This window comes from Anser brachyrhynchus, assembly GCF_964034855.1.
Source record: "Anser brachyrhynchus genome assembly, chromosome: 7".
Lineage (NCBI taxonomy): Eukaryota > Metazoa > Chordata > Aves > Anseriformes > Anatidae > Anser > Anser brachyrhynchus.
The window spans coordinates 15267428-15290998 of record NC_137701.1 but is presented as its reverse complement, the minus strand read 5'-3'; the positions used below and the strand labels follow the sequence as shown (position 1 = coordinate 15290998).

The 23571-nt window shown below is 38.5% G+C and overlaps 1 protein-coding gene and 1 long non-coding RNA gene across 10 annotated transcripts in view; both read left to right on the top strand.

Annotated features, from left to right (window-relative positions):
- Positions 1-23571, top strand: part of PARD3B (par-3 family cell polarity regulator beta) — a 538356-nt gene that overhangs the window by 246182 nt on the left and 268603 nt on the right. For 7 of the 9 annotated variants that reach the window (XM_080600334.1, XM_080600332.1, XM_080600337.1 and 4 more), the window contains one exon: positions 10662-10833. In XM_080600334.1, the coding sequence (XP_080456460.1) occupies positions 10662-10833 (172 nt within the window). Of the gene's footprint in view, positions 1-8628; positions 8736-10661; positions 10834-23571 lie in introns of all 9 variants that reach the window. The other 2 variants (XM_080600336.1, XM_080600335.1) reach the window with 1 other exon arrangement.
- On the top strand, positions 10843-22069 carry LOC308198320. The gene is made up of 2 exons (XR_013953825.1): positions 10843-11387; positions 12784-22069. It is a non-coding gene; the product is annotated as an uncharacterized lncRNA (long non-coding RNA).

The following is a 23571-nucleotide window of genomic DNA, read 5'->3' as shown; positions in this document are numbered from 1 at the left end:
GGTCTGTCCCCTCCCGGCTCCTGCTGCACCCCCAGCCTGCTCGCTGGCAGGACAGAGCAAGAAGCCGAAAAGTCCTTGGCCTGGTGTAAACACTGCTCTGCAACAATTAAAACATCAGCATGTTATCAGCGCTCTTCTCATCCTAATCCAAAACATAGCACCCTACCAGCTACTATGAGCTACTTAACTCTGTCCTAACTGGAACCAGGACAATAACAAAGCTTGGAAAACACAAATTCCCTTTTGCGGGGTCTGGTGGGAACCTCCATGCAGATGGGTAGAGGAATAGCCATGTTTATTTTTCTGGGGAAGGCTAAAATACTTGGCTAGTCTTGTGGCTCCAGTTCTAATGGCTTTTCATGATATTCAAGATACTCAAAAATTCATGACACCTGAAATGCTTTGGGAGAATTTTCTGTTAGCTGAAAAGATTTTACTCCTCTCTCATTGCACTGTTTATTGAGGAGCTTAGCTTATTTTTGAAAGTGGAGCCTGGTATATCATTCAGTTTGAGACTTTTTTCATAAAAACTGCTTTGCTTTATGAATAGGTCCCTTTATCATTTGTAATGAAGAGTGGAAAATGAATGAACAAGCTTCTATGAAAAATCACATTTGAAATTTCTGAGTAATGGTCTGAATAGTCTGAAGTCATTTATTCCCAAGACATATCACTGTTTTGCAGAATATTCAAACTGCTGCAATCAATACTCAACTATGCCCTAAGCATGAAGATGTTAAAACTGAAAACTTCAGATCACATTAAAACAATATTTAGGTTATTTCACCTAGTAATGTAACTGTTAATTGAATTCAGCTTTCTGCTAAAATTTATTTGGTGGTTTTTTTAATTATCTAATAAAGAGTTTGTTTAATTAGCATAGGTATGAAACCATGCTCAGTATTGTACACTCTATTCAGTATGATAGAAAAGTTTCCTTTTCTTTCACGGCTTGTCTTACAGGAGATAGTCTCCATAAGAAAAGTTTAGATAATTGTATTCATTGTTGGGAGGTCAGACTTTAGTCAGCCTATTTATAGTTAAATTCATAAAACTCTTCATCAAATACATGCTTAACAGTATACTTAACAGGGCATTGAAATTCAGCCTTGGAAGTGAGGAACATGTCCAAATCCATTTGGTGAACAATTATAATGTCACGGAAAGTATGTTTTGGTTTTATATTTTGGACCCTGTACTGCTGTGGAAGGACGAGAACATTCCTAGTGGTGTAATTTTTTGAATGTTGGTTATCTTTTCTTATTTATTTTGTTTAAATAGCCTGTGTTAGTATTTGAATAGCAAGTACCAATGTGTAGATACTAGAAAGGGGTGTGTGTGTGTATATATATATAATATATATATGTATATATCTGTGAGATGATGTTTGCAAGCATGTTTAGGTCCGAGGGGTGCATAACATATAGGTATGTGTAAGTAGCTGTTACTGACTTTGCAAGTACGGTTTTCTCAAAAGCTGTGCTCTGAATTTTGAGTTGGAAAATGTTGAAATAGCATGTTAAATTTTGCTGTGAATCTTGAACATGATGTCAGCATTTAATTTGTTTACGAAGAAATTAAGAAACTTAACTATGAAATTATGCTGTGGGCAGCTAATGCTTGGGTAAAAAATGACTGAAATGTATAATATGTAGATCATTCTTTTAAGGAGTATAATGAGCAAGGCAGCAGTAGGATGTCTGTTATGAACTGATTGCTAAAATGAGTAATTGTCACTGAAGGGTTTTTTGTTATTGCCAGAGCTGTGACTGTCTCTGGAAATTTTACTTTTACTTTCATTGTTTTCACAGTAATGGTGCATTAAGATGTCAAGTCAAAATATTTTTTTCTAGTCCTTCTGTTCGGATGGTTCATTTGAGAACATATATTTTTGGAGCTGCAGTGTTTGGAACCACCACACTTCTTTTAAAGTTTCGGAATGTTTCACAATTTTGTGTTTTATTGATCTTCTGAGAGAGCATAACTTTATAGAAGGCTTATTCTTTGGTTGTGGTAGACTTCTTAAACTGGTTTGCCTGTAAAAATTAATAAATAAATAAAATAGAAAAACAGTTATTTTGAGTGACAGTGGTTGACCTCGCAATATTTTTTAATGAGTATGGTAACACAAAGCATGCGAACTAGCCAGTTGTTACATAAATTCCAAGGATTTCCATGATGTTCCTGTTGCACTTACATTAAACTACTCTTTTCTTCCCTCTTCTGTTTTGTTTTCCCTTTTCCTCTCAGATGTTAGGCATAAAAGTGCCATGACGTTTACGAGCTCATTGTAGGGATGTGGTTGCTCTAGGTCAAGGTCAGCTGCAATACACTGCTGCTGCTCAAGCATGTGGGGTCATGACTCTTAGGAAAATGAGGTTACTGCACGAAAGGCAAAATTATTTTCTCTTTTTTCAGAAGAGCATGTATGCATTATTACAGTGCACTAGAAACCCACTGGGACTACTGTTTATTGACAGAATTAATAACAACAAACCAGTAGAGACTGATAGCATTAGTTTATCATTACAGGCAGACCTTTCCTCATCAAGGTGACAACCAGTTTTGTAAGCTTACTTTTGCCTTTCTGGAGCCTGACACGTAAACTGTCAGAGGCAGGGCAAATAATGCAGTCTCACTAAACTAGGCATCAGTAAGAATAGGACTCTTGGCAGTTGTAAATACCGAAATGTTTTTCTGCACAGACAGAAACACAGTGTGAGAACTGTGTGACGTGTGGCAACATCCCAAGATTTATCAAGCCTGTCTACTAACGAAAGTCATCGTGTGTGTTGTGCTGTACAGATGGTTTTACACTTTCTGATGGGTTTCACAATTCAAGTATTTTGTGCCTTTTTTTACTCCCGAAGTTCCATTGTCCCATCCCATAGTGTCCTTTAAAAAGATCAAAGCCATTTAAAAACAAATAGCTAATTTGTATGCTGTCATTAAGTAATTATGACTGAAGCAGAAACTTATTTTTGCCCATTTCATACTGTCAAATCAGCGAGAGCGCAAGGGAAAAAGAGTGGCTTGGTAGTTGGTCTGACTTCTTAATTTTTAACCTAATTGATTTCATAGAAGTTACTCGGGTTTAATGGCAAGGGTCATATCTGTAGACAGGAAGCAGGTTTGCAGAAGGGCCTGCACCTAGTGGCCCAGGTGAAAAATAAGCTGAGCAGGAGTCAGCAGCATGTTTTTGCGGCTACGAAGGCTACATACACATTTAGCAGGCTAGCAGAGGTGTAGCCATCAAGTTGAGGAAAGCAGTTCCTCTACTCTGTTCAGTACTTGTGAGACCAGAGCTGGGTGGTTGTCTGTTTTGTTCTCCTTTGGGCAAGAGAAACATCGGCTTGCTGGAGCAAGCTCAGCACCAGGCCACCAGTACAGTCTGGGGCTGGAACGTGTGGCATGTGGGGAGAGGGCGAATGAACAAATAGGGAGCATCTTCTTGCTGTCTGCAGCAAGTTAACTGTCTGTAGGGAAGACTCCACCTCACCTTTTTTGAAGTCCACAGTGAGGAGACGAGGTAATGGGTGTTAAGTTGCCATGAAGGAGACTGATTAGGTATGAGAAACATTTCTGTCTCATGAGAGTGTTCAAGCACCGCAACAAATTAGCCAAAGACTTGAGAGCTCTGTACTTGGAGATGTGCAGAAGAGAGTTAGGCAAGACCCTGAGCAAACTAAGCCAACTTTTAAGTTTGAGCTAAATGACAGCATGGCCCTACTTCCAGTGGAAAAAATGGACCAGGTGATTTCCAGAGATCCTTTCCAACCTAAACTGCTCTGTTTGTCCTACTCACTGGAGTGGAATTTAGAAAAAATATCACAGTTCAAGTGCTTATTTACAAATACACACATGCAGTCTTTAATAGTAGTTACTACATTTTATAGCACTATTTTAAATGGACTCTCCAAAATTAGCTAGTTCTCTGTAAAGTCTGTACAGGTGAAAGTAGTCAGCTTCAAGGTAACCAGGAAGGAACTAATCATTTGTGAATTTTCAAGTCCTCATTCCATTTGCTCTTCGCTTGGATAGAGGAGGAATGAAAACAAAGGGCATTTGTTATCTAGCAAAACTCAGAAGCTATTTCACATGAAAACATAATGAGTATGACAGGCTACAAATAGCACTGAACATGAATCTTTTACAGAAGAAAGGAAAAATGTCCTTTGGTGTATTTACTTCAATCAACCCTAATAAGGCTTGTTTTATGTGTTTTATGCATCCGCCATCATAATTATAAATCCTTGACATTTTAGCACTAGCATTTATATCTGCCAGGGAAGCTACCCAGAGTCAACCCTCAAGGAATGTCTGTATTGTTACTATGGATCTCTGTAACAGCTCTCAAGTAGCTACTAAGTGGCTTAAAAAATTACATCTCAGTCATGCTTGAAGGGCTCATCAAACTTTGCCACAAATATCAATGTTAAGTACCCAATCAGCAGCATTGTTTGAAGTACAGCCACGTGGCCCACGGAGGGGTAGGTTGGACAGGAAGAAGAAAGTGGGTAAGGTCTCATCAATCAGGTAGATGTTTTGCTGTGACCTTTCAAAAAAAAAAATGAACACTGCCTGTTCAGCTACAGTGGAATAACAGAAGATGAGGATATCTTTCAGTTTGATCACACATGCACAAAAAATAAAACACCAGCTAGAATTCCTGAAAAGCATGCACGGATGGGGTTTCTCAGGCATGATACCTTAATAAAGTTTTTCTAACCTTCGCAGACTAGTTGAGGACCTTCCCAAAATAAGAATAAATAGCAATGATAGTAAACAAGAAATTACAACAGGCTGTTAAGAAACTCTTGCAAATTTTGGAGAGCAGAACCTCCCGGTGTTTGCACCGTGTGCAGTAGGATTCTGTTCTGGCGACGTTTAGATGATACTCAAAGAAATCTGGACAGGAGGAGTAGGAAAAGTGTCAGGTGGTCTTTGGAACGAGACTTTGGTGTATATAGTCCTGGCATGTAGGTAAACAAGATGGGATAATCACCATAGCTTTCCTGTAACATATCTATAATTTGTTTTCATACGTAGGTGTGAAGGAAGGCTGCCATATGGTGTGTACATGGGTATTTTTCTTTGACAGCCTTTATTTTAAGTTAAAGGAATTCCAAGACAAGCTATTTTGCAAGAATACCATTTCAAATACTTATCAGCATATGCCAGAATACCTTGAAAGAACATTGAAGAAAGGCTGTAGAGCTCCAGGAAAGTTTTAAATTGAAAAAATTACATAACACTTTTATCCGTTTGTGAGGTACCCTAATTACCTTAGTTCTGTCTGTTGTACCATTACTAGAGTTTAATCTTTTAACCATTTGAACAGAAGTCTTTCATAAGTAATATATAAAATCTAATTTTACGTTAATGAATTTGTGGAACTCTGTCAGAAAGACACTGTGGAGACAGTTTCCACAGTGCCTTTCTGAAGTTTTTTGTTCACATGGATCTCGTCTTATCTAAAATGTTCTTGTCCCCTTGTGGAGTTATGTGGAGGGTAGAAGTCTATCTGTGAGGGAGAACAACAGCTCCTTTAAAGAACCAGGGAAACATCGGTCCTGCTGTTGCGCTCAGACATCACGACACACACACACATGTTACATGGGTGTGCTCTCCACAGAGTCTGCCGCTGTTAAACGAGGCAGCCAGGCGCAGTTACTGCGGCCTTGTGGCCTGCGATGGGCTGAGGAGCCGGCCACCCAGCCACGTGTTGATGGGAGCTTGCTTTGTGTGGCTGGCAGAGCTGAAGCAGTGTGCAGGCTGAGAGCTGCTTTTCTTCCTGGTTCGGTTCCCTGAGCTGACTCCCAGTGGGTCCAGAAAGTGGCCCCATTTGTGCGAAGGGGTGGCAGGAGGCAGCAGGTGGCAAAGGAGGCAAGACAGGTCAGCACAGCCTCTGCGTAGAGGTCGGATCTTGAACTTAAGATGGCCTCTCAGAAGAGGTAACTTTGCCTTCATCATGTGTTGTTGCTGGTGCTTGAATGTCTTTGAGGGCAGGAAGTTGGCTGACCTGGCCCAACACACAACCTTGTTGAAAGACATGAAGGAAGAAGAAAAGAAAAAAATTAAAAAAAAAAAAGGGGGGGGGGGTGGGTGGGAATCCCTTCTCCTTTCTGCATTGGCCATATGGAGGCTGTTTTCAGCTGCTGTCGGCTGCAGCCTGCCTCCATCTGTGTGTGTCTGGTGGCTTGCAGGTGCAAACACCTCTGATCTTTTTATTTTCATTTTGAACTTAGCCGTTTGTTGGCATCAACATGTTACATATAGAAACACCCTGTGTCTTTCTATCGTTGTCATACATGTGCAGGGATAAATACATAATTAAATCCTACAGATCCCAAATTCAGGGGTCAGAGAGCAAGGTAACATGATACCGTGGTGAACTTAATTTTCTGCTGTAGCTTGAGCCATCATTTCTCTATATGTCATGAAGCTTAGTGAAACAGTTGCTGAGCTGTTAATTCACCCCCCTCTGAACAGTTCTTTTGTGGAGATGTGAGTGCTCTGTATGAAAAGTCTTTATTAATTGACAAAAAAAAAATAGATTTTTTCAACATCATTTTATAAGTATCTAATTATCACTCCCATAGGAGTACTGGCTGTCAGAAGTATAGATACAGTTTTAAAAAAATATTAAAAAATACAAGTTTTTGTCTTAAATGAGAATTGAGGTCATGAAGTAGCAGTATCAGGACGGTAAACAAACATGTCTTGAACAAATGGACAATTTTACTAGCTTCCCTTGTCCATAGTGAGAGAAGAAATAGAAGCTATGAGTGTAGAAAAATTGAGGAAAAATTTCCATCCAACTTACATGAAAAATTCTGTACGTGTTGAGCATTTAACTCTTCCTGGTGCTTTTGAATGTATCATTCTAGCTGTTGAAAGTCGTATCTCATCAATCACGTACTGGTGCTAGCTTATGACTGGGAACTTGTCTTAGGGATTTTATCCTGACAGTAATTGAAAGCTGATTAATTTAATTGCAAGCAAGTTTTTATTTTATCCCTTTTTTCCTAGAGCTTTGTGTACATGTGTGGTGTTTGGGATAGGAAAGGAAATAGTGTTGTCTGTTTTGTAATTCAGCACAGAAAAGCTGGTAAAATACACACTCTTTAACCGTATTAACAGTAATCTAGTTGTCAAAAGTGTAGTTTGAAAAGCGGATTAATTACAAAACCTTTTATTTAAAATGGTGCATAGGGCAAGGGAAAGCCACTTGTTCCAGGACTAACAGGCAAGCGCTGTAAGGCAAGGTTTGTCAAGTAGTGCGCAGTTCTCTGTATGGCTGCCCGTGTGTGCGGCGTGTGACCAATGCCAACATTTCATCTCGCGGGGAGTTTTAAATGCAATGTTGCATCAGTTGTCTGCCTCCCAGTGGGCAGCGATGCCCCTGTGTAAAACAGGCTGCTGCTTTGTATTCGGACCCCTTCACTCGGGACCATAATTTTCCTCTTCTCTTATTTACCCACCTTTTTTTTTTATAGGAGAGTTGATATAAATTGAATGTGAGTGTTGCTCTATGTGTTTGGGAATAAAGTCATATGTTTTTACATAATTTTCTTATACTTCTCTTCAAGTTTCCTAATTGGAATATCAATAAAATATTGAAAGAGCAGTGCCATAGGACACAATTCAAAATTAGAATTTGGCTTTACTAAATTGCATTGTGATAAGTTTGCCATGCTTAGGTTTAACGAAAATGCTAACAAATAGCACCATTTGTTATTGCTACCTCATGTTGTTGCTATGTCAATATAAGTAGGAAGGAGTTCAATAACCAAAAATGATGGAAGTGCTAACTTTTGATAATTTATTATCTATGTAGATGGCAGGTTGTAGAAGTCTAACTCCTTTTAATAGATGTTATAACAATATGCAATAAAACTATTTCAACTGTACAGAAATACATAGATATATTTGACAGTAAGAATTGGTATGTTCTTTAAATAAACTATTTAAAAAAAATAACTGAGATGCTTAAGTACAGCAAGCATATAAAACCACAACACATGTATGTTCATAACTTCTGCAGTTCACAAATGTCTAGAGTACTATCTTGATTTGTGTCAAAAAAAAAAATCAGCTGGCCTACTGAACTCTTGATATTTGTAAATATTGAACTTATATTGCAAATAACGTGATGACAGATTTGTGGGAGACTTCTTAATGTGTCCCAAAGTTCTTTTCTTCAGGAGGGGTTTACAGTCTATTCCAATTAACAAATTTTCCATACTGGAAACAAGAAGTCAATTACAACAATTATTTTTGAATAACTGATTTACATAACCTTAATTGTATTCCTTTCCTTTGAAAGGCTGAGGCTGATATTTGGAATGGTTTGATTGATTTGTGGTATATTCATACTGTTAGGATTGCTACTGGTAAGGTTCTCCTGCAGCTGTGGTCTTGAGTAGTTCTCTCCTGAATAAACACTTTGGAAAACAAATGGCAGTTTTATTTCCTTGGTGAGGAAAGATATCAGATCTTTGTTACCGCTGCATTCAGTACTTACAGTATCTCCTTTCCTCACTCTGTTTAGGTTGCGTTAATTAATTAATGGTGTGTTCCATACCATTAAGAAACGTTTCCATTTTTTTTAATCTGTCAAAATAGTGCCTGGCTGTGCAGTACAGTCACTTGAGGAATGACAGTAGTAAGAAGCGCTGATGGACTTCCATAACAGCAGCAACATGGATAGTCATTTTAATAACAAACAAGAGGTACCGTCATTTTCTTGCCGTGGTCTCTTGGTGTCTGGCTCCAAATGTGCTTTTTTTGGCTGTATGTAGTTGTGAGGCGTAGAGATGGAGTGGCGGTGACTGTGGTGTGAATACCTGGGTAGTTTTCTTGCAATGCAGTAATAAAGTACAAGGAGTGTAGTCTTTGGTACTGAAATTAATGTTTCCCATAAGCTTTGGACAAATAAAAACTAAATTGTGTGCTCTAAGAGCTATTTATTTGGCTGTGGAAAGGAAACAGCTTCCATATGAAAAAGGAGAACCAGTTTTCTACCTAATAATTTAAGGGGTTCTGTGCGCCTCTGAAATATGCATTGGTAAATATGAGCTGACACATTTCTAGCAACCAAATTATAAATGAGAGAAAGACCTGAAAATGTCAGTTTCTTCCTTAGAAGCATCCTTCCTTCAGGATTTTTGTTTGCATTTTTTCCTTTCCTTTCCCTCTAATACATTCATTTCTTCCCTTAGGCAAATGAGGTCCTTTAAATGTTTGTCTCTTTGTTTCGGTATGCTGCTTATCACAGGATATAATTTTTGACACATGTCTTGGAAGTGTCAAAGGAGATCTGATCTACTAATATTTTTATAGAGAGAGTATGTATGTGTCCCTTAAAATAACAGAGAGAGGCAGCATAGTAAATCAATCCTTTAGACTTTGTTTCTACATGCGTCTTGACATTGCCTAACCAGGTGTATTAGCTAAGTAAAACTTTGTAAGTCCTAAGGAGTTCAGAAAAAGCAAAACAAATGGATACCTAAAGGTATAGATAACTTGTACGTACTTACTAGGCAAAGTGCTTGTCGTTGTATGGTCGGAGAGCTGTGCTACATAAGGCATTGGGCAGGAAAAGTGCTGCTGCAGTCATCTCCTGCCCTCCTAGAGAAGGCTCTGGGATGTCAAGTGTCTCATTGGTTGGGAGCAGCCAGTCTTGTAATTTGTGTAGGTTCATTGGGAAGTCATCCTTTTGTCTTTTATCCAGCTCCTGGAACTCTAACAGCAAGCAGCATATGTGTCTGAGTCACTTGTGGATGAAGCTGTACTTAATATACATTGTCTGATGACATATGAGTAGGGATCAAGACAAAATTCCTTGTAGGCCAGGCTAGCCGAGGAAAAATGATTTTGGTGATTTTCATCATTTTCACACCATCATTAAAGTGAGTTTGGATAGCAGACTTTGCAGCTTGTCCATGTTTATTCGTGGCTTTCCTGCTGGCCTGAAGTTGTGAAAGAACTGGTGAGTGAGGCCAGCTTTCAGAAGTGAAGTCTCTGGTATAAGCTTGCAGGAGGGAATGGGAAGAGGCTATCGATAGATTTATGGTGGGTACCTACAAGCACGCGCGTGTGTGTGTGTACCTTGCACTCTTACAGAGGCGTAGGATTGGGGATTAACAGAGCTCCACCCTCTGTCACTGTGCTGGATAGAACTTGTCGTTGGAACATAATTATTATGTAATTATAAATAAAAGCTTTATCTGTGTACTCCATACAGCATCCATGGCTGTGCTACCTCTGCCCACTGTGTCAGTCAGTAGCATTACAATTTTAAAAAATAGAATGCGCTCCCACCCACAAGACTTAAACACTGGTTTGTGTGTTTAAGTATGTTCAACTGTAAATATTTTGGAACAACATAAGATGCTCCCCAATCATAGCATGCTAATTCTGAGAAAAGCATGCCAGCACACTGCAGTGCTGAAGCATGTACTCAAGTCATACTGGAGTCTATGTATTTAAACACAGATGTATGTGCTTTCCTAAATCTGTATGCTTATGGTTAGCTGTTTTCAAGTAAGATTGTTGGTTTTGTACTCCCGTAAGTGATAATTTTTGCATTAAAAGTATAAGAGAAAATTTGGGGAATACTTTAAATATACAAATGGTGTTTTCTTTTGTTTTGATAGCTGATTGCTGTTTATGATGAGGAAGAACCTCACCGTAAGAGTGATGGCACCAACGGCAGTCTGGCAGATAGAAGTAGCCCAGACCCTTTTGAGGCAGAGGTAGCGGCTCAGTTGGCTGCCTTTCAACCAATTGGGGGAGAGATTGAAGTGACTCCTTCTGCCCTAAAACTGGGTATGTATATCATGCATGTTTATTTTCCAGTTTTAACCAATATGTATCACTTTTTTCTTCTTTTCTGTTCGTGATTTGAAGTATTTATAGTTTTTTTTAGCACACGATTATTTGCCTTATGCTTCAGTGAAGATAATTGTAATGACAAAAGTTGTGCTTTTGAACAATTGGTGCTGAACGCTGTAACTGTGCATAGTGAATTTGCACCTGAGCTTTGTTATCTTACTCTGTGTTAAGCCCATCCATATAGCTGGGATCTTTCTTCTCCTTTCTTTGAGCAGGTAAGTTACTGACAATCCTTCATTATAATCTGAGAGCTCAAGAGATGAAACCTATTCACAGTTTTTCTGACAAGAAAATCAGTGGGGAAAAAATACCATTTTTGTTTAAGAATATCGGTTTAATGAGTGTAAACACCTGTGTGCAAATATACATACATACTTTTTTTTACCTGAGCGTGTCCCATGTTTTGGAGATTCTGGTTGCAAACATTTCATCTCTTTGTCGTTGAAGAAGTTGCACAACAGAGTCCTGTTTGCCTATCTGACTTCCAGGTGAGCAAATTGTGACTGGGAGAGGTTTCTGTTTAATTCCCTCTTAGATCAGAGCGCACTACGTGAGGTGCTGCAGCTCTGGTCCCCTGCATTGCTTCAACATGCCTGGGAGGCCAAGAGTTCAAATGCTGGTTTCAAATTAAAAAGGGAGAGAGCCTTGTAAGTTGGACACAAAGCAGTTTTAATTACTTTCTTGGATTGAGAGTGGGCTAAGCTGTCACCTGGATACTAGATATGGAAACTTTCAAAAACTTACTTAGGGTGAATCCTCTTCCTCTCTGTCTGTAAAGCAGTAGTATACTGACAGCCTTTGGCAAATGAATACTGTTCAAGAGAGACTTGTGTGCATTTCACTAGAGCTCGTTGCCCAATTCACCCTGTATTTCTTGAATATTCTTGGCAGTCTTGTAATGATGTGCAATAAAATTTCTGAATGTAAGTGGGTGGCATAAAGATAGAAAAACTACCTCTAGTTGTGCTACTCATGTTGTAGAGGAGTCTGGTTTTGATTTCAGAAACTGGAATGTTCAGTTGCTTGTTTATTTTAATTGCAATCTAAAGGAAAAGGCTGATAAAATAATGAGCTAAAATAAAACTTCTAATGAAGTTCATTGGTTGAGGCTGCATAACATAACTGCTGATGGAAGTCTGTGCTCATTTTTTTCTGTTGTAGAAAGTATTTTAATCCAAGCTGCATGAAACTTTTTAGATTCAAATTTCTGTTTTAATGGGTCATTTCGGTTCTTTCTATATTCTGGTGAATATAGCAAAATCTCTTTAATGACACAGGAGTTTCTCATATGAAGATATCTTCAGAGAGGCTTATTCTTGTCATAAGAATTAAGTTCTTATCTTTTATGTATCTTCACTGATTTTGATAGCCATGATGTATGGAAAAGTTTGTGGCTAAAGGTCTGATTTTTGAATGGTTTGCCACGTCATTTATTGGTTATTTTGGAACAATGTGGTGTAATCCATGTTTTTAGCATGTTTTGGAAAGTAGATGTACTAGTAGTAGTACACTGTTGTCCATGCATCTCTGAACTATATTAAAATTAAAAAAAAAAAGCTTAAAAGCAGTTTTTCTACTATGCTGTTAAACACAAGCTGAAGGCTGGAGAGAAGAAGAATTTCAGCTTAACGCAATTTTATGTGAAACAGTTAAATGCCAGTACTCTTGAGCTAACCATTAAGCTACCAGATCATTCAGTTTTTGTAGCATTTATGGAATCCCTGCACTATGGAGTCTAGAGATGAAATACAGCATGCTAAGAGCAGCCAATTCGGCTTCTACTTCATTTTCAGTGCTATACTGATATACATTTGAAATGGGTGCTTTTTTCTTAAAACGGAGAGCATAAATATAATCTGTTTTGTCTTCATGGTTCTCTTCCAGATTTTCATTTACCTAGTGTAAAATAAAAACAGATTTTCTACCTGTCGGTCTTGTAATCTTGGTCTGGAGTCTGAAATGTAGTTGTTTCCTCTTCTGGACTTTTCATCACTGGTAACAGTTCTTTAGACTTAAATTTTGCCTTTATCTTTCCTGTATAAGTCCCTGTACCTTAAATTAAGTTCCTATATCCATTAGAGGCAAATTGAAATATATGTGAAGAGATAGGAGAATGTGGTTGCATCAATATCATTGATGCATGAACCACAGTAGTCTGGCTGCCTAATTATTGAATTGATTCAACCTTGCTAGCAGATATAAATACTAATAATTTTTAAAAGCTACCTTTATTTCAGGAACAAGAATGTGATTAAATATATACATAGCGAGCAAGCATTGGTACTTTACATGGTGAAGCTCTTTCAAGAGCTGTCACGTGTTTGGCCTTTTAGAGTGTATTTTTGCAGAAGGCCTTTAGGGATGATATGTAGGAAATCCATTGTTTAATCAATTGACAGATTGTGGAACTATTCTGTCTGTTAGTTTCTGTTGGATGTTTTGTGTGCTGTGAAACCAGATACAGAGTTCTGTGTAGAAACAGTGAACATTGAGTGATCTGCTCAGAGAATACTTGGAGCCTGATGAAACATGAAGCATGTGAAACAACTAAGTGCTGTCATCCTCAAGCATGAGAGAATCAGCACAGATTTTAGAAAAGGCACTTAAGATACTGCCTTCAAATTGTCTTTTTTTTTAATGAATTGTGTATTTGATACAGGTAAGGTAATTGTATGTTATACCTGATCCTAAAGTCCTTACTAGCTAGATAGAGATAACAATGGTGGGGGAAATATATTTTTATTAGATGGTTACTTCTTCCACATTTTTTTTGTGGCTGATATCCTTTGTGTACTGACCACTCTAACTCAGGCTGAAGTCATGGTTTGGATGTCTTTCCCTTAGTGGGTCTGGCAGAGCTGATCCCTACACTGAGATAAGGGCTGTTAACGCTTCCTGGGTGACTTCAGAACTCGGGAAGATATCCTTACTCTCTGTCTCAGCTGGTCTGAAGTGGAGGTATTGAAGTAGGCTTGGAGGCACTGTGAGCCGCATATATTTGGTTAGTCCTCTTTCAAGTTGGTGTTGAAATGCGGTGTGGTGGATATGCAGACAGTGCATTTTTAAGTAGAGAAATACGTATGATTATGCTTTTTTAATGTTATGAAAACAGATATGAACTGAAACTATTCATTTGACAAAATGTTGCTATTGCTTGTATACAGCATACGTGCTGTTTCAAAGTAGGAAAGATTTTTTCTTATATAAGAGCTATTTTGTTCAACTTAATCTTGCAATGTCAGTTTATTGGCAGAGTGTACTGATGTTTGTCAGTACACTGAGTGTAATTCTCTTCTGCACAATTCAGGGGAAATTAACATTTTGTATTTAATTTTTTTAAAAAAAAGCATTGTAGAAGCACATGCTGTCTTCTGTGGTTTGAGACAATACTATTTATTTCCTTAAGCAAATATAATTTTATTCTTTCTCTGTGCGCAACAGCTGCTCTTACAGCAGTGACATCATGCATTGCTTTGTGCAGTTTGTCACAGGTGTTGTGAGGATGCCACTGGACTTGATGGATTTTTCTCCTCCGTGGCATTTGGTTTAATCTGGTTTTAAAGAATTGTGATGATCAATTAAAGTCTACTTGTGTTCTTAAAACAAATGGCTTCTGTTCTCAGGCAAGCTAAAGGTTTGAAGATAACTTTTCATTTCAGTCAGAGTGCAGGCTTGGTATGTTTTGACCTCATGACTTAAGCTTGGTATTACTTAGTTGTCCTTGATTCATGGAAATGAGCTTTGCACCAGCATAGCTGAAGTTTATCTTTATATTGCAGCAAGAACAATACAGTAATATTTTCTATAAAGCATTTATATATATATATATATATACGCGTATAAATATATAAAAAATACCATGTATTTTTTATATGTTTAGAAAACAAACCAGCCTGCCCTTCCTTTCCCTGTACTCAAAAATTTAGTACCAGTGTAAGTACTAAATTTATGTGCATAGTAGGTTATCAAAGAGGCTCCCCCTTCTTTCTAATAGCCCCTCTGCCTCTGATTTCCCCAGTGATTTTCTCATCCATTATTCCCCTTGCTACTACTCCCTTTGCACTTGCTTTAATATATGTTACTTTGGGGTAAGGAATTATTCCCTTGAAAATATGGTAAGTAAGGAGAAAAATATTTTCCATCACAAGTTCCACATTTTTCTGAAGTAGCTCTCCAGCCAAAATATTCATTTCTAGCCTTTTATTGCCTCAGGGACGGTTTTGGGGGATGGTGATGAATGGGGCTCAGAATGATGGAATGAATTCTATCACAGAACTCTGTAGTGCTTTTTGATACTTGTTTATTCAGTGGTTTTCCTAAGATTTTCCTTATTTTACTGCTTTTGCGATGTTGCTGTTTGTGTGATTATTTGTGTATTATTGTGATGCATAGCTAGCTTCAAAGGTAATATTGCTTAAAAACAAACAGAACAACCCACCTAAGTAAGCTAAATATTTGCAACTGGAGGTTTGGAAAGGATATAGTGTAATATCATACTGAATGACTATGGTACAGTCTCCATCCGCTCTGGAACTAGGCGGTACAAAGGAGTGTGGGGGTGTGCGTGTGTATTCATAAATCTCTGTGGTGCTGCATTACCAGGTAAGAGGCAATATAGTGAAATCTATTTCAGGTTGAAAATGAGCCTACTAAGCTTGGCCGAATGATAGTTGGAAATTATTCAAGGTAAAAATAAGACTTCAAATAAATGTCTTGGGGTAGACAATCATCCTTTTTTTCTTAAGAAACCAAGTTAATATAGTTTTACACAGTTTTGCATTGTTCATTCACCAACGGTTTTGTTAGCTGTTTGCTTTCGTATGAATATGTTCCAGTATACGGATGAACACATCTTTACAGAAGTTGTCAATAGAAAAATTACAAGTAACAGTTAAATGATTCAGCAAGTTTGCCCATTGCCACGTGGCTCTTTCTCATTGCTTTCTGTTTTATTTACCCTTCTAAGAGCCTCAGATGATAGTTAATTTTTTTGGCTCCTTACTTTGAAGTGCCACTTGAGATTCTGATTGTTTCTCAAAGCAGAAATCTAGAATCTCAGCCAAGTGAAAAGGAGAGTTGTGTATTTATTTCTCCTGAATGTAGCTGGCAAAAGCTGCACCTCCCTCCCAATATGTTGCACAGTTTTCCCATAGACACAGTGGCTGCTGATTTGTGTTTTTTCTTCGTAACTCACTACTTCATTACAGGGAAGTCAGTTTACTATGGGCATTAAGTAAAAGTAGAATGTTGTGCTCACTAGATTTGAGATGAGGATGAATCTTGTACAGTATTTCTGGTCAACTGTTTTTAGTCTTCCAGCTAAAAGGGAAAAATGACCTTTCGATGATTGTGTCCATTCTTAACTTTCCTATAGAAACAGCCATCTTACTGTTTTAAATACTAGGATGGATTAAGAGGGAATGATGATTATTTCCTCACCACATAAAAACTAGGAGTACCAAACAAAATGATCGTTCAACAGATTAAAAAGAAAAACATCCCCAAGCTACCTCTTTTGTGAAGCATTCAGCTAAATTCTGTAATTCAGTGTTACGGGCCAAAAATCAATGAGGTGAAGTGGAATTAGACAAATTCACAGGAAGTGGCTCATTGGAGACTTAACATACGGTAGACTGGATGCTGCTCTGATTTGGAAGTCTTTCAAACATTTATTTATGCAAGCTGGTAGCATACGCCACTTTGTCCTTGCTGTTATGCCCCCTCCCTGAACATTTGCTACTGACCACAGTGAGGTGTGGGATAATGGGCTGGCCGAGTGCTAGGCCACACTGGGTGTAGCTCATCTACGTGTGTTCTTGTCGCTCCTTGAAACCTCACCAGACACCTTGAGTTGCAAAAGTTTCACTATTTTATCTTAATGTCTTCTTTTAACCTGGCAGGAATAAGTTTGACATTTGAGGCTAAAATTGGTTTACCATCACCAGAATACAACATAATCATAATAGGAATTACTTTCAAGGAAAGATTTAAAAAAAAAAAAAAAAATCTTAATTTAGATCACATATATATTTATATTATATATGTAGAGCACAAGCCATATTTAAGTATTACTGAAAAGTATATTAATGCCTTAAATTGTTATACTCCTAAGTATACCACTAAGATATTCAAAAATATATTTGTGTTCCACTGCCAGCAATAAAGTGCTACCGAAGTGATATTCAGGCTGTACAATTTAGCTGCCAAAGTTTTTAAAGAAAGTCAAGCCATTGAACTGTGGAAAAGTCACTGCCTAAGCACCTGTAACTGATGCTAGCTGAAGTGCTAAACCAGCTTTTGGCAGCATGGCCTCTTTTGCAGGTGCAGAGAATATTTTCTTTGTGTCAGTTTATTCAACTAGTACAGTTCATTAAGTATTTCATTTGAAGTTGAGAAATGGGTTGGGAATTGAAATAGAAGAAATGCTTATTTTCACCTTTCAATCTGTGAATAAAAATGAGGTGTGAGAGCCTGAGATCTATTAGCTTTAAAATCTTGTAGGATATATTAGCCTAAAATGATTGATTTAAATTCAGATAATATGCTGTTTAAAAAAGCCAGTCTGTTTAGTAAGATGAATGCTTTTTGCTGTGTCCAGCAAGTTGGAAGACTAACAAGAAACCATTTTTATTGGTGTTTTTAAGAATATGTAAAGTTTAGTTTCCATTTACATGTGAATGCTATTTGGAAGGGATTACTTTAATAAAAAAAAAAAAAAAGAAGAAGAAAGGAAAACAATTCAGGTGTGCCTAGGGAAGTTCTAATATAACAGAAAATAGATTTATTTTTTTTGTTGTTTCAAATGATAAAAGGCACAAAATGATTGCAGCTGCTCTGATTTTTAATCCCTATGCCCAAAGCAGGGAGCAGGAGGGTGTGGATCAGCCAGAAGATGCCCGATACTGCCGTGGGTCAGACAGGGGCTTCACCAGAGAAGAGCAGGAGGAGCCGGGCCTGTAGCGGCGAGCGCTGGCTCTTGTCAGCAGTGCCACTCTGCTCTCACAAAGCTCATCAGTCGGCCCAGCGAGGATTAGAGTCGTGAGTTTTGCTAGAATCCAGGCTGGCAAAACCCACCTGCTGCGGGCAATGTGACTGATCCCCGCGCTGGGGGATGCTGCTGCGGCTCCCCCCGTTCTTCCTTGTCTCGTGCCAGTTGTTTCATGAGGCCCCATTTCTCATAATGGCAGCACCAAAGAAATGTCCTTCTGGTCATCAACTATAGGAACAGTTTGTGTGTTTTGTAAATAAAATCTGACTTAAATGTTTTCCATCGTGTGCAAACAGGGAAAAGCATTCCATTGAAATTCATGGCACCCAAGTCCACCCCAGAACATCTGTTTTTATAGCCTTTACTGGGTTTTACTTGCAGTTGGTTGCTTTTGTTTTCTTTGTAAGAAAAAGTAGTCTTTCTTTAGAGTGATGGGGAAATACCTTGTTCTGCATTTGTAGATTTAAGTCACTTGTCTCGCTGTTACATCACCCTAGTTTGTTAATCTAATCTTTTATCCATGGGAATTTAAAAAATGCAGTATGCACTTCAGGCAGAACTGATAGCTGTAGGTCTTCAATTTTGTTGCTGTTACGAGCAATTTGAGTTAGTTTTAAACAGAAGTCACACTGTCAGAGCATTATCTGATTAATAATAATAATTATAAGAAGTGGTGCTGTCCTGTCGCAAAGTAGAATGCACAAGGTAATGTCAGGTACACTTTAAGTACATGGCAGAGCCGTTACGTGGTGCCTCAGGTGGTGGTAAGCAATAAATCTGAGGGTGACTGAATTTCCTCAGGCTGATGACTTAGAGCTTTCAAAAAGCCCTGACTGGCAGAGCTGTCTGCAAGCCTGCTAACGTGAAATGTCTCTGACAAAGAGAAGAAAAATGGTCATATATTAATGACCTTTCCTGTATTTGAGTATAAATTACTATCCTGCTCGTAATGTTGTGTTGTAAGTTCCTGAATTGTTTGGAAGGACCAGTTTAAAAGTCGTTCTGACTCTCCACTTAAGCTGTTGTGTGGCAGTGGTCAGCACATCGGGGATCCTCCAGCCCGTAGCTGTCTGTGTTGAAGAGCAATTTCACACACGTGTGTACGGATGTACCATTTAACAGTGTTTTGCTTCAAAGCTGGCTTGAAATTTTGTTGAGATTTGCTCAAAATGAGCTCTAAAAAATATTTTGACACACATACAGGTGTGGGAAAGTAATTTGTCTGTCCGTCCTAGTGAGTGTAATGCGGAAGCAGGCAGAAGAGTAATTGTCATTGGTATGGCCTTTAGCACCTGACAGTTTGATCCACATGTGATGGACAGCGTTTTTCCCACCCTAATCAGTATTTTTATATGCAGGAGCAGAATTTAAAATTATGACTTTAACTGTGTGGGTGATTGATTGTAAGTCTCTTTCTACCCACTTACAGTATTCCATCCAAGTGTATCCTTAGTTCTTCTCAAACATAGTTCTTCCCTGCTGGGGGGCTAAAGCAAACAGACCTCGCAATATTTTAGGGAGTTGCAATGGATGCAGTTATACACATGTGCATGTATTGCCTATGTTCCTCAATCTGTAGCCTACCCAAAAGCCACCTCAGTGTGTTTGCACCCAAAACCATGACAAAATCAATTTTTAATATGTAATTTAGACTGCATTATAGATAGCACAGTCTACAGAAAATGCTAGTGGGTGAAAAACTCTGGTTGTCTTCCTTGGTTTTCTGAATTTGGCCCTGTGACAGCAGCCTGCAGCCTGAATCCCAGAGAATAAAAGGGTTTCAGCTAGATGTAAATTGTGCTTTCCTGGGCAAGGAGACTTGAAAGCAAAAGAAAACTAAGGAAGGATTGGAATTGTCCTGTTTGCATTCCCGGTCACTCCGGGTGATACTTAGCTATCTAAATGTAGGCATCAATTTGCTGCCAGAACTCAGAGCCTAGAGACCCTGAAGAGTTTAGGGGGACCCTGGGAGGGACAGCTACAGCTCCGGACACCCCCAACCACGTCGGGCTCCTGAAATCCAAACCTTGTGCTATTTGTCTGAGGTTGCCCTGTGTTCCTAAACCCACAATTAGGCAGCCATCTTCTAACCTGAAGTGCTGATTTTTTTTTTGATCCACTGAAATAGTGCAAATGCTTTGAAGTAAGGCAGAAAGCACTCCTGTTCAGGGTAGGTGTTAACATCTCTGTACAGCTTCTTAGTAAAATTAAAAACAAAATAAGAAAATAGGATTACATCCGGCATGGAGATGCTTCTTTTGCCATTGTGTTGATGCAAGCTTTCAGTTTTTAATTGTGCACAAATGGCAGAACTTCTCTTCTGTTTTTTCTAATGTAACCAATTTAAGTCTAAGTGTGGTTTCTACCATATGCTTGTTTCAACCATATTTGCAGTTAAAAAAAAAAATATTTCCAAAACATAAGAGTTCAGGGAAAATACACTGTTAACCATGAATCTGTGTAGATACTAATCTTTGAAGGTGATGCTAGCAAAAGGAAAAAGGATTGCTCTGCATGGCTTAAAGCTCAGTGGTGCAGAGATTTGCTTAAGGAAGGGAAACCGTAGGACTTTCTCCTCAGCTTTGTCAGAGAGGATGCATTGTGAGTAAGGCTGCCCATGCGCACGCAGAACGTGATAGTACTGTGATAGAAGGTACCCTGAAAATTTTGAAAAGGGGGGAAATGTCCCCTGAAGTAATTGAGGTTAAAAGCTGTTGTCATGAGAATAAAATTTTAGTTTGGCTCATGTGTTTGAATCTCCGCTGTCTGCAACTTACTGCTGCAATGCAGCAAGATGAGGATAACTAGTTTTTTAAACCAAGTTCCGAAGTTTAAAGTACAAAGTGCTGCTCTGCAATAAAACAGCAGAGCTTATAAATAGCGTGTCTGTATGATCAACTTGGTATGCAGAAAGGAACGTGTTTTCTGTGTTTCATCGTTCAGGGAAGAGAAATACTTTTTCTGTCTTAGCATACAATGGTTATTATAAATGTTCAGCCCAAACGCCAGAGCATGGGTAGAATACTGCAGAAACGCAATACAACAAAAGGAAAGCAATAAGGAAAAGAAAACATTGTTTCTTGACAAAAGAAAGCAGATGGGAGTATCTCCTAAGTAAACTTCTCTGTGGCGTCTATAACAAATGGTATGAGTGGTGGTTTTCCATTACCTTTAGCTCATGTCTAAGGAGGACAGTGATGAACAAATTAAAGGTACGTGTATGGTGGGCATGGGCCATGTATGTGGTGCGTGTTGTCAGGGTGCTTATCTATGTGTGCAGTTTGTTATTCACTATGCAAATCTTGTGGCAAATGTTAGTACTGCTTCTGTCACAGTGCAGCATCGCACGCCCAGCCAATGGTGTGAGCTGGAATTGCATAAGAGTTGGATTGTACATTTCTGATTAAGGTCCCCTCCAGTGACTTTCCTGAAAAGAGACTTCTTCAGGGTAACACATAGAAGGTAAATGCAACTTTTGCTCCCATGCTATGCTTTGGGCTTTCAGGTTAATAGCCAGTTACTGTGTTTTTATAGGACTCCTGAAAGAATAACCAAATCAGTGTCTGCTTTTGTCCTAGCTTAATTTAATTGCAAGAATCAACTTTTTTTTTTATAAATTGGGCCATGATTAAATATTTCTCACGGTATGTTGGTTATGGTTCTGTGGTCTTTTACTGAATTGGAAAGAAGTTTCTCGTGGTCACTGCTGGTGACTGATGTTGCAGAATGGGTATGGCGCTGAACTGGTTTTGGAAGCATGTGAGGGTATTTTTAAAGGCTTATCATTTTACACGGTGTATTTATTTCCTGTCTTCTAGTTGACTGCAGGGATTTATTTTTTTTAAACTGAGTTACTGTTCATTTCTCCCCATGGGAAAAGAAAGAAATGAGAAGAGTGGTCGGGATGATGGCTTTGAGAGTATAAGCAGCACTGTATTTGAATTTGGTATATGGCTTATTCAGTTGTGAAAGCTACAAATAAAATGCCAATGCAGCTGGCTTTCTGGTAGTTCAGCAAGAGCATTTCTCTGCAGAGTTCATGTTTATATGAAAAGGATTTGGAGATTATATTATGCTGAATGATACAAGTGTCTCAAGATCTGTTTTCAAACAGTTGTATTGAAGAATGACTAAAAATTGGATGCAGGTCACCAGACACCCTTTGTTCATACAGGGAAAGAATGATTTTAAAGAGTAAGTATTTATTGTACTGAAGAAGTGTCTTAAAATTCAACACTTTCTGGCTTTAGCTTTTATATGCAAATAGTAAAATGTTTGTATATCTAACTAAACTGGAACTGCTAACTGGGACTGCTAATGTACAGCTGGACATTATTTGATTAACCTAAAGCTGAGGTATTGGTTTGAGGTTGGTTTTTTTTTGTTAGTACAGTGTGATGGAATCACTTGCTGTATGGGTGTTTGACTTACCCCAATAAAAAACTGAGTACATAATTACATTGATGCTTATAGTTTTTAAAATGTATTATTAAATATAGGTCTGCTGTTTCTCTGCATGAGCACTACTCACCACAGAAGGGGGAAGTATCTATAATGCTCAGTGACACTGCTGATGTATGGTAATCATACTTTATTGCTGTACTTGTTATTAAAGTCACTGTTGTACCACTAAATAATCCATCCTGAAAGGCAAAGATGTGCTGAATTACAGACAAAAGAACAAGATACTGTTTCTGCTGAGATTTGGAATGAGTCACATGTTAACAGGGCAAAACTGGCATACTTGGGAAGACACACGGCCCAAAAACCTAAAGCTGTCTAACAGCACTGTAAGAAAAAGCAAAGTCATGGTGGGCAACGTTTTGCATATGAGGAGAAGCAAGGCTGTATAAAATAATATTGAATTGGTGAAGTTTTTTTTTTTTTTAAATGGTGAACTGGAACATGGAAATTGTGAGGAACAAACTGGAGTTTGCAGATGAGTGCTGTTGGCCCATGTCTGTATTTGCATGGGCAAGGAACTGATCAATTGCCTTGTTTTGTGGAACCTCTGCCACTGGTGAAGCAGCCCTGGCTTGAAAGGAAGGAGGGGAGGAATAGAGGGGAGCTTCACTGAACCCCGTCTGAGGGGACAGCAGGTTTACATGTATTTACATGCATTGGTTTGGGAAGGCAAAGTAGTAATACTGCTACTTTGTAGTAGTGCAAGAGACAAGTGCATCTGGTGACCTCATGGAAATAAAATTTATGACCGTATGTATTGTCATAGCATTGTTTTCAAAGTGACTTTCCATACAGGCTGAATGTGGGCTTGTATAATTGGTATTGGAGAGAGCTGAATGTGGGCTTGTATAATTGGTATGGGAGAGAGCAGCGGTTGCTCAGTGTGGCTTCTGGAGATATCCAGGAAGAAAGTAAGGACCAGTTGAACTGAGACTGTGAACCCCACTTTGCAGGGCCTAATGCAAAACTGCACAATGAGAGCTGTTCTTAGCGTGGAGTGAAAAGCTTTAGAGTCTGTTCAGGTCTGGTGAAATAGCCACTGCCAGTTGTAGAAACTAGCAATACTAGTCCAGTTCTTGGTGTTTGCAGTCATTCTTGATATCAAGTGTATGGTTTCTGTTTCAGAACTTGATAATACATGTAGCTACCCATAACTGCAAATCTTTGTTTTTTCCAAGAACATGTGTTTTTCTCCTGTTTGACAGCAGTTTTTAATTAAT